This window comes from Oncorhynchus clarkii, chromosome 32 (genome assembly GCF_045791955.1).
Source record: "Oncorhynchus clarkii lewisi isolate Uvic-CL-2024 chromosome 32, UVic_Ocla_1.0, whole genome shotgun sequence".
NCBI classification, from domain to species: Eukaryota; Metazoa; Chordata; class Actinopteri; order Salmoniformes; family Salmonidae; genus Oncorhynchus; species Oncorhynchus clarkii.
Window position 1 is genome coordinate 18,745,717 of NC_092178.1, and position 11,984 is coordinate 18,757,700.

An 11,984-nucleotide genomic window follows, 5' to 3' on the forward strand; every position below is an offset into this window, starting at 1 on the left:
TGCAACAACCGTCCATTTCGAGAGAAGACAGTGAAATGAAGACTGTTGGAATGGGGAGAGTGCTTTTTCTCTCTCGTAACTTTCCAAGCAGGCAGTTTGAAAGGAGACCCTTAGCGAGGCTGCTCTTCTTCTAGCTCTGAAAATAAACCCCAATTAAAACAGAGGCTTGTGGGGCCTCCTGGGTGGCGCAGTGGTTAAGGGTGCTGTACTGCAGAGTCAGCTGTGAGAGACTCTGGGTTCGCCCAGGCTCTGTAACCGGCGACCTGGAGGTCCGTGGGTCGTCCAGGTTAGGGAGGGTTTGGCCGGTAGGGATATCCTTGTCTCATCGCGCACCAGCGACTCCTGTGGCGAGCCGGGCGCAGTGCGCGCTAACCAAGGTTGCCAGGTGCACGGTGTTTCCACACATTGGTGTGGCTGGCTTCCGGGTTGGATGCGCTCTGTGTTAAGAAGCAGTGCGGCTTGGTTGGTTTGTGTATTGGAGGACGCATGACTTTCAACCTTCATCTCTCCCGAGCCCGTACGGGAGTTGTAGCGATGTAGCGATGAGACAAGATACAAAAAAAAACAATTGGATACCACGAAATGGGGGAGAAAAAAGGGGTCAAATTAAAAATAAAATAAAAAAACAGAGGCTTGTAGTACAGTGGAGTATAGAGAAGCCCAAGGAAAACACAGTGCTTCCTAACAAGACAGAACCCAGTGAAATCAAAGCTCCCTTCTCACCGTCTTTTGATCATGATCCTGAATCAAATGCTTGATCAAAGGTTTTAGACTCCCTGCTCAGTTGGCCCAGCGAAAGAGTGCAGACCTTTTGATCTTTTTCTCACTGCAACATCCAACTAGCACTCAGACCTTTATCACTTGAAACAGACTGAAACAGGAGATACCCATTTTCATTTTCCATTGCAAAGTGTTTTAAAACGGTGTGCCCTAATGAACACGACCCTATCTGCTTGTATTGTGTTGATGCATTGCATGCTTTGCCTCTTGCCTTCTGTTCTGCAGTGTTAATCCTTTCTCTCTTCTGTTTTCCCTGCATCCCCCTCTCCCCTCTCTCTCCCTTGTTTTGCCTCTGCACCAACCTACTGTTGTTGCCCTTTAGCCCTGGAGGGTAAGAGCTCTGTGTTTGTCAGTCACTGTCTGACCACTAGGGAGCGCTCTGATAACACATTCTCTACCACTGTACAGGAGTCATCAAACCTTCTCAGCATAGTGGCATTGGCCTTAAGATCACTTTACTCTCCCTGAATCCTAACCGTAACCATTAGAGGGGGCAACACAAACTGGTCTTAGATCAGTGTCTAGAGGCGACTACTCCAGATGGGGCCACTTCATCCAGGCCCATGTTCTAAAACCAGTGAGGCTTGGCAAAGAAAGCCATAAACAAAGCAAATCATTCTAGTATTCAGTGGCAGTCATTTCAGTAATGACCAAATGACTATTGGCTTGTTTGTCAGTCACAGTACTAATGTCAAATGAATTAGCGGGAGAAATAATAAATATATTTAGGCCTCCATTGATGACTCTCTTCCCTGTGGTATGGTGTGATGCATGTTGGGCTGTGTAGTCATAGTTACCATTACTAACTGTAGATTATAGTACACCACCATCTGCCTCTTCTCTGGACCGTGGCGTGTGTGAGTGTGTGTTTGTCTAGATCTCTGTTTTGTGTTGTCCAATTCATCATACGTCATTCACAACCATGTTCAGAGATTGTATGCTCTCATATTGTGAATCGAGTTACAGTAATTCTGGCAAATACTGCCATCTAGTGTTCACTTTGTAAACTACTTGATTGATCTATAAATTGCTGGCTGCTAGTGGTTACAGAAACAAAACCATTTTAGCTTTACACCACCTTGTGGTTCCAGTGGGTAGGGCAGCTGGAACACTTCTGTTCATGCACTCATCAAACATCAAGTCAGACAAAATCACCTAGCTTATTTTCTCTAGAACAATGACACTCAATTGGGTCCCATTAGATCAGCATAATCACACATTTTATCATAATAGATTCACTGTAGAATCACACAAATTATTGGAAGGAGAAAGATTCACTTCCCTCACTATGTTGAATGTGAACCAACTCATCTCCATCTCTGTGGTGTGTAGATCCAGCCTCAGGAGATCAGCCCTCCCCCCACGGCCAACTTGGACCGCTCCAATGACAAGGTGTATGAGAACGTGACAGGCCTGGTCAAGGCTGTTATAGAGATGTCCAGTAAGATCCAGCCAGCCCCTCCAGAGGAGTACGTCCCAATGGTCAAGGTAAGGCTATAATAATATAAGCCATTTAGCAGACACGATCATCCAAAGTGACTTAGTACATTTGTTATATGTTGGTGGTCCTGGGAATCAAACCTACTATCCTGCTGTTGTAAGCACCATGCTCTTCAAACTGAGCTAGAGAGGACATGAATGATAAGTTTATTGTTGAATCATTGTCATATGTTGGTGATCATTCCTCAAGAGGGAATGGTATTATTTATCTTGTTGAGGGACACTGATTTCTCAGCCGTTGCAGCTTTGATTGATATCCTGGTTCTTTTTTTCCACAGGAGGTGGGACTAGCTTTGAGAACCCTATTGGCCACAGTGGACGAGACCATACCAGTGTTACCAGCAAGCACACACAGAGAGGTGATTAACAACTCTTCATTACAAATAAACACATTGCCTGTCTGTTAATACTCAAGACTGTTTGTCTGAGGACAAAATACGTTTATGCAAAAGACAGTTGTCTATTCTTTAACTCCTGTCTGTCTCTTCCTCTGCAGATTGAGATGGCCCAGAAGCTCTTGAACTCTGACCTGGCCGAGCTGATCAACAAGATGAAGCTGGCCCAGCAGTATGTCCTCACCAGCCTGCAGCAGGACTATAAGAAACAAATGCTGACTGCTGCACATGCCCTGGCTGTGGATGCCAAGAACCTGCTGGACGTCATCGACCAGGCCCGACTCAAGATGATCCAGTCCCGGGGGTCACACTAGCCCCCTCCGGCTCCTAGCTCCCTGGGCATGGAAGAGATATAACAGAGGGAAGCGAGTCTGCTGTGGAAATAGAGCTGGTTGGTTTCAGCTCCCATAGCAATCATAGACTGCACAATGTCACAAGTCAAGACTGCTCAGCTCACACCTCGATCAGAGCTCCTGATACTACAGGACAGAGACCGAAGTGGACACTTGACCTGATCGTACCCTTCCACCCCCTTCCTAAAAACTTTTTATAGACTTGTGTTTTGTCTGTCGCTGCACTCCAGGATCCCTGGATGGTTGGAGATCAGTTACATACAAACTCTTGTTTAATTAGATCTGGCTGCGTCTCGTTTGTGCAGATTGTTGTTTTTTTATCCAGAGGTGAAGTTCAGCTCACGTCAGATGTCTTCTTCCAGGTGGCTAATAATTCTAATTATCACAGATGAGGAAATAGATTATATTCTAACTGGAACATCTGATCCATTGAAGAACTACAAGCTATAAATGGTAATGATTAACATTGTGTTTCTGAGAGATCAATGTTGAAACACTTACCTTCCCTATCCTACAGTATCACAGCATATAATGCTCATCCCAACACTCTCCACTAGAATGATTCATTTTTTCATTCTCTTAGACTCAGGCACCTCTCGACACAGTGAATAATAAAATATACAAAAAATACATTGTTTTACCAAACATGTCACATGCCACTTTTTAAGTTAACTAATAGTAAATATACAAATAAAGATATTTTTCAGCATTTCTGGGATTTAAATGTTATAATGGGAGGCGCATTTAAATTCCACAGTGAAGGTGAACTATCACGTGCCAAATGATTTGAATCATCCAATAGTTTGGCAGTTATACAGTTAAAATAAAAACCTGTCCCATTGCTAGCCATTCCCTTATCAAACTTTTTGTATATTTAAACCAGGTGCTCTATTCAATCAGGATCAATAAAGCGTTAGATTGCACAATAGAAATGTATTTTCAGATTTAGCCGACGCTCTTATCCAGAGCGACTTGCTACCCGCCGCCCCAGTAATGCTGAACTTCCACGATACGGATTGAATAGAGCCCCAAGTTAAACCTTTCTGCTTCTTTGGTTTCAACCCCATTGCCTGGGTCATTTTCATTAGGCCACACTGTAGCAAAACATTTTGCAATGGAAAATAAGCGTCACTTAATGGACAACTTCAGGTAGTCCCTACTTGTTAAATTTTTTGTTTGGTGCCTAATGAATGACCCTGGTTTACAGATTCTGCCTCTCCAGACTGTTAGACCTTAATGTCCCTATCATGTGTACAATCTCAAACTGCTTGTTTTGGGTATAACTTATTCTCAGGAAGAATAACCTGTACAGTTCCTTAAACTAATAAAATGTATCGTTCTTCGTCTTCAGAAGTATGTTTTCCTTGTGTGCTGTGAAATATAATGGGTGTTGATTTCAAAGGGTAAACTATTCCTCCCATTAGATTATATTGTTTACAGGTGATCCCATAATGCACACTTCTTGTAACCAAGATGCTCAAAGGAAACCACATATTGCCAGTTCAGTTTCTTTGATTTTATTTGTTACAAAAACTGGTTTAGTCGAAAAGACCGAAGCCCATGTCGTCATCGGAACCCTCCTCTGACTCTTCCTTCTTCTCCTCTTTCTTCTCCTCCTCCTTGGCTGTAATGCAGGAAAACAAGGTATGGCATCAGTACACGTACCATGAAAGATCCTCCAAGTTAAAACAGGAATTAAATTGACAAATTACCACAATGTCTGATTTAGGTGAAATAAACCCATTGGTGACAAACTGGGTAAATAAAGGGAAAGCCACTGCTGTAGTGAAAATCAGGCTACTATCACCGGCCTGGCGGGGGCTTGCAAGCACCAGAGACGTTCGTCGTGGGCGTAACAGAATTAAGCGCTGGCTCAAGAGACCATGCTCAGGGTTCACACAGACAGTGGCTATTTGAGTAGTGATGAGCAGAGTTTTGGGACATGTCTACTGTTGAACACATTTCCTATACCGCTTAATGACTAATGTATTTTTATTGGGCATTTGAGAATATGCTACGACTGGCAGCTTTGGTGCCGGGAGAATGGCCGGGAGGGCTGTATGAGGAAAACGGATTATGTGCACAAGCACAATACACATCACATCTAATTTTAGTCCAGTCCGAATCTGCCATGTCAATTCTTACATGGTAGGAGTGTAAAATTAGTTTGACAGGTGCATGCAGTTTGAGCAAGAAAATAAATGCTGCGCATACATTTCATACGAATGGCCTATATGGATCAACAAAGCTATACATTGTTAATTAATTTAAGTTAATCACCAAATACATCAGTTTAATTAAATATTCAAAAAAGTACTGTGCCTAGGCCTATTTAATGAGACTTGGGCTCTAAAAGTGCATCCCCAATTCTCCACCGAGCTGAACGTTTTGGAAATGGCAAGTTCACTTTGTCATCCATAATGCATCTCTAGTGCAGTGCGCTGTTCAGCAGCTCACAGCAGGTTTGGGGGAATTTTCATGAGGGACATTGAAAGTGGATCACTAAAATAAAGATTATGATCACACTCAATTTAAATATGGGGACATCTACACATTTGGCAGCCAAGCACGAGTTATCAGTGTAGCATATAATTGTCTAGACTAGAGGTTGACTGATTATGGTCCTCCAATAATCAGCATCAGCGTTGAAAAATCATAATCGGTCAACCTCTAGTCTAGACAATATATAATAATGACAATTACAACACTGAATGAACACATAAATTAAACATGTTCAATTTGGTTTAAATAATACAGTGTTGGAGAAGTAAAAGTGCAATATGTGCCATGTAAAAAAGCTAACATTTAAGTTCCTTGCTGAGAACATATGAAAGCTGGTGGTTCCTTTAAACATGAGTCTTCAATATTCCCAGTTAAGAAGTTTTAGGTTGTAGTTATTATAGGAATTATAGGACTATTTGTCTCTATAGCGTTTGTATTTCATATACCTTTGACTATTGGATGTTCTTATAGGCACTATAGTATTGCCAGCCTAATCTCGGGAGTTGATAGGATTGAAGTCAAACAGCGCAATGCTTGAAGCACAGCGAAGAGCTGCTGGCAAATGCAGGAAAGCGCTGTTTGACTGAATGCTTACGAGCCTGCTGCTGCCTACCACCGCTCAGTCAGACTGCTCTATCAAATCATAGACATAATTATAATATAATATCAGAAATACGAGCCTTAGGTCATTAATACGGTCAAATCCGGAAACTATCATTTTGGAAACAAAACGTATATTCTTTCAGTGAAATACGGAACCGTTCTGTATTTTATCCAACAGGTGGCATCTTTAAGTCTAAATATTGCTGTTACATTGCATAACCTTCAATGTTATAATTATGGAAAATTCTGGAAAATTAGTTACGGTCTTTGTTAGGAAGAAATGGTCTTCACAGTTCGCAATGAGCCAGGCGGCCCAAACTGTTGCATATACCCTGACTCCGCTTACACTGAACGCAAGAGAAGTGACACAATTTCCCTAGTTAAAAGAAAATCATGTTAGCAGGCAATATTAACTAAATATGCAGATTTAAAAAAAAATATATATATATACTTGTGTATTGATTTTAAGAAATGCATTGATGTTTATGGTTAGGTACACATTGGCGCAACGACAGTGCTGTTTTTGCAAATGCGCTTGTTAAATCATCACCCGTTTGGCGACGTAGGTTGTGATTCGATGATAAACAGGCACCGCATTGAATATATGCAACGCAAGACAAGCTAGATAAACTCAACCATGTGTAGTTAACTAGTGATTATGTTAAGATTGATTGTTTTTTTTATAAGTTTAATGCTTGCTAGCAACTTACCCTGTCAGCCTGCCTGCATCCAAAAATGCAATTACCGATTGTTATGAAAACGGCCCTAATTAATCGGTCGACCTCTAGTCTAGACATGAATATATTCACGCCTTGAATAAAAACTTCCAGGTTTCTATCACAAAATAATTACGCAACCAACTGCTCTAATAATACTATCCCTGTCCAAACAAGGCCTTCGTTACCTGGTGCGTCTGCAGCAGGTGCAGCGCCTCCAGCGGCAGGTGCAGCTCCACCACCTGCACCCACGTTGCAGATCAGGCTGCCAATGTCTACGCTGGCCAGGGCCTGTTACACATACAGGAAGCAGGATAGGGTCAGACAGTGTAGTCTTTACACATAAATGACTACCACATATCTGAGTATAATCATTTACAGAAAGCAACTAAGAGGCATCGCCACTGATTTCTTTAAAAGCAGCTCTCACACACACCACAGTAAACTAGTAGAGACGGAAGGTCTTACACCATAGATATGAAGGAATGTGTGGATGACACTGAAGGAATAAATTGGAAGCTCCACAGAGGATTCCCCAATAACAAATGCATAACCCTGTTGTTTATGTGTAAGGTGATGGAGAAAAGGGCTTCACTCACCTTGGAGAACAGACTGGGCCAGAAAGGCTCAATCGTCACATTGGCAGCCTTGATGAGAGCCATCAGTTTGTCTTCCTGCAAACACATGGATAAATATTAGATTAGACATCACAGACCCCTACAACCATGAAGCCAAAACTACCATCAGACAGACTGGTGTTGTTTAGCCTTTGTCAGGTTAGTAAACAAGTAAGCTGGCGACTGGGAAGAAACCACAGCCATTGGTGGCTGCCTTCATCGCATTCACGTGACCGTTTACCAGCGTTAACATGCTCAAGTTAGCGCCAAGAAGATATGGGCAAATAAATGTGCCGAATAGTCAACGTTGGTTAGCTAGCAATTTGCCATAAACAGATCTTACTAAGGCACCGGGGTTAGCTAGTTTGCAGGCTAGAGTAGCAATGCCTCAAGCAACAGCACATTGTTGGCTAGAATAGAAGACTCATGGTGGCTGCGGCACTGGCTAACTAACGTTAACTGATAGCATGTTAGCCAACTACTGACATTGCCGGCTAGTAAGCTATCCAGCTAGTAAGCGATCATTTTGGACAGTTACCGGCAATTATATAACTAGCGTACTCTCACTTCGTATTCACGTAGACACTACCTCGGCACTAACGACAAGAACCAGTCTTCCAAATCTGCCTGGTTAGATACAGAGGCCAACGAAGGCGCCATTTTGGTAATGAAAGCAGGACTTACTGTGACCGTGACTTCATCATCGTGGAGGATGAGGGCAGAGTAAATACAAGCGAGTTCAGATACAGATGCCATCTTTCTATGTATATTTTATAGTTTGGGCGTCGGATGCCTAATTTTGGTTGTGCTAGTCGCCGGATTCAGGGCCTTAGCTTCAAAAGAAGAACCAAGCACCTTAGGCACGTTGACTTACTACTTAGACTTTAGCGGAAAGGGAATGAAAAAGGGCGGGACATGTGTTTATATGTTGATAAACGTCACTTCTATGGGAGGAGTCAATGCAAATATATACCAGTTGTAGAGCAAACATAAAACCAGTTAACTTTTTATTTATTTTTTACCAAAGATTCATCTTTGTTTATTCTCTTCACATAGGGCCAAACTATTTACCACAGTTATTTAACACAATACAAAACATCACAGCCAAAGCCATAAAAATAAAATACATACCTTTTATTACCGCACCACATTGTCACATTAATTCAATATAAATACAAACAATATATATGAGCGCTGTATTAGTTTGGTAAATAAAATATACTGTAAATATTAAGTGAAATTGTTGCCTACTGTGCTGGAGGCAGGCTATGCCTGAATTCCCCCATGCTATGAGGTCAGCCATTAATTCTCAGAGCCAGAGAATGCTGAGCACAGCATGGCTAAAACACACAGCCAGAGTCAGTAGTGTGCTTAGCCCAACACCAGTCGCTCCGTTGATGTTACAAAGGTTACTGGAGCAGCAGGTGACTTGGTTCCCATTGCCATTCGCATCCACTGAGGCCCCTGACGCTGCTCCTTGGCAGGTCCTTGCACTGGCGCAATACTTCCCTATGGCCTTTATTTTGCCTGTGGATGAAAAAGGGAAATAATGCATCTTTACTATTTTAAACTGGGTCATTCGAGCCCTGAATGCTGATTGGCTGACGTATACCACATTTATTTTTACTGCACTAATTACGTTGGTAACCAGTTCATAATAGCAATAAGGTACCTCGGGGGGTTGTAGTATATACACACACTTCTAAATTCTCAAATCTGTTCACCAGGTATGGTTATTTTCACTAGGTATGGTCTGGAATAGACTACCATACAAATAAATAAGCTTCACTTTTTCATATATTAATTCCCCTATCAATTCCCCTCTCCATGGGATCAATGCATTTCTACTCCTATTAGGCTACTGTGATTGGTGTCACTTAGGTTTCCAAGTACTCTCACCAAATGTGTCCACAGTGGTCATGCAGGTATCAAGGGGTGCCTGGCAGGTTTGGGATGACTGGTTGCATGTGCCATTGGTTGTGGTGGAGCTGCACACATAGCACTTCAGAGCATCTAGTTTAAATATGAACAACATAATCTTTCTCCAAATTTCTAAAAACTGGTGTGGCAAATGACAAAAACATGAATGGAAAGTATTCCAGGTAGTTTTTGTTTCAGCTATAACATAAACATTACAGTCCAATGGAATGCTGTGCAGTTGGTCTGTCGACTTAGTTTCAGTATGAGAACTTTCAGAATGAAACGTAAAACATTATTTGAAAAAGCTAGAAAATGGAATTGGCTCTCCATCTAAGCCCTAAATAAGTGTATTTGTTGTAGTAATCACATTATAAGATATGAATTCATGTGAAATGACCTACAACCTATAGAACTAAGTAACATGATATAAACCAATGCAAGAGCTCCAACATGAAAAGATCAGAATAGTAGACTACTCCATATGGCAGAAATCAGCATCACCATGGATTGAAAATAAAACATTTCATAGATATGAATAGCAGTTTACCTGAGAAAGGGCTGCAGAAGCTCAGGAGGAGGAGAACAGTGATCATTTCCATGGCTCCGTGGTGGCAGCACTTCTGACACGTTGGAACACTGGGACACTCTATAAAGAAAGATATACCCATATGAAGAGACACTTCCCTTTGTCCTTAAAGTATCACCTGAAGATAGTTGCACCTAACACGTGACATTATGGTGTGGTTTAGAGATGTATCTTATTATAGGGGTCACTGAAACAATAGCAGGAGCATCATTATATCACACAAGGTCATGGTTCAAAAATGGGTTCTCAATTCGCTTGTCTTAATATGCTGAACAAAACTATAAACGCAACATTTAAAATGTTGGTCCCATGTTTCATGAGCTGAAATAAAAGATCCCAGAAATGTTCCATACTCACAAAAAGCTTATTTCTCTCAAATGTTAGTGAGCATTTCCCCTTTGCCAAGATAATCCATCCGCCTGACAGGCATATCAAGAAGCTGATTAAACAGCATAATAATTACACAGGTGCACCTTGTGGTGATGACAATGAAAGGCGACTCTAAAATGTGCAGTTTTGTCAGACAACACAATGCCACAGACGTCTCAAGTTTTGAGGGAGTGTGCAATTGGCATGCTGACTGCAGGAATGTCCACCAGAGCTGTTGCCAGAGAATATAATGTTAATTTATATTCCATAAACCGCCTCCAACGTCATTTTATAGAATTTGGCAGTACGTCCAACCGACCTCACAACCGCAGACCACGTTTAACCACACTAGTCCAGGACCTCCACGTCTGGATTCTTCACCTGAGACTAACCACCTGGACAGCTGATGAAACTGAGGAGTATTTCTGTCTGCAATAAAGCCCTTTTTATGGGGAAAAACTTAGTCTGATTGGCTGGACTTGGCTCCCAAGTTGGTGGGCGTATGCTCTCCAAGGCCACCCATGGCTGCGCCCCTGCCCAGTCATGTGAAAGCCATAGTTAAGGGCCTAATGAATTTATTTAAATCCTTATATGAACTGTAAGTCAGTAAAATCATTGAAATTGTTGCATGTTGCGTTTATATTTTCTGTTCAGTATAGTTTTTTTAAATGGCAGAAGTGTCTGTGATTAGTTAATTCAAGTCAAATATGACCCATTTCTTTTATGTTTTCAAGTACTAGATGTACTATTTTGGGGGGGATTGATTGCTATTTCTACCCTCTGTTCATTACAATATTGTTTCATTCTTGTAACTGAATGTCTGAAGCCACTTAAAACTTGCAGTGTTCAATGTTGTCCTGCTGTCTTTCATCATGTCTATCATACCTTTCAGTTTGCAAAGGCATGTGATACCAACTGACACCAGTAAGTAGGGTGAAACTCTGTATGTGTTTGTGTTTGTCTCTTAGTTACAAGGCCATCATCATCACTACTTTACTTTCGAAACTGGTGGAACGAGATAATGTCAAACGTTTGCCAACATATAACTAGTGATATGTTCCGGGTCCAGCTCTAGGGTGTGTTTATGATAAAATTATTGTATCTGGGTCCAACTCTAGGGTGTGTTTATGATAAAATTATTGTATCTGGGTCCAGCTCTAGGGTGTGTTTATGATAAAATTATTGTATCTGGGTCCAGCTCTAGGGTGTGTTTATGATAAAATTATTGTATCTTATATCTATGCCAGAACATATTTGTATACATTCCATCTGTCAGTGTCTTACCTTTTGGCAAAGATACTACTGCATTTCTTCAGGATCCAAAATTAAAGACAGTGGTTGAACAACAATCAAAAACACCAGCAGAGATGAACATATTTATTTCAGTTGCTCATATTCATTCATTTCAAAAACTTAATTCAGAGAGAGAACCAGGCCAGATTGGCCTTTACTTCCTGTTGCTCAGCTTAACTGTTCGCCTGAGACTGATGAACCGTTGACAATACAGCGGTCAGTCTGACCTGGTTCCACCCTAAAGGTGCTACATGGTGAATCCGACATCTGCATTGGACATACAGCATTTACTGCTATGCAGCCTCCGCAGAAGTCAGAGCAAAACTGTGAAGGAAGATGTCAAGGAAATT

General features: G+C 41.6%; 2 protein-coding genes across 2 annotated transcripts; one reads left to right on the forward strand and one right to left on the reverse strand.

Moving 5' to 3' along the window:
* The first annotated feature begins 1,597 nt into the window (after positions 1 to 1,597).
* LOC139391800 (focal adhesion kinase 1-like) lies at positions 1,598 to 4,378 on the forward strand. The gene is made up of 3 exons (XM_071139354.1): positions 1,598 to 2,268; positions 2,559 to 2,639; positions 2,777 to 4,378. Exons 1-3 carry the CDS (start codon positions 2,215 to 2,217, stop codon positions 2,987 to 2,989), a joined length of 348 nt encoding a protein of 115 aa, XP_070995455.1. The 5' UTR covers positions 1,598 to 2,214; the 3' UTR covers positions 2,990 to 4,378.
* A 151-nt stretch (positions 4,379 to 4,529) lies between these two features.
* Positions 4,530 to 8,366, reverse strand: LOC139391801 (large ribosomal subunit protein P1-like). Its single transcript, XM_071139355.1, has 4 exons — positions 8,151 to 8,366; positions 7,449 to 7,523; positions 7,038 to 7,140; positions 4,530 to 4,652 (listed from the first exon to the last, which is right to left on the reverse strand). The coding sequence occupies exons 1-4, from the start codon at positions 8,220 to 8,222 to the stop codon at positions 4,567 to 4,569; spliced, it is 336 nt and encodes a 111-aa protein (XP_070995456.1). The 5' UTR covers positions 8,223 to 8,366; the 3' UTR covers positions 4,530 to 4,566.
* Positions 8,367 to 11,984: the final 3,618 nt, after the last annotated feature.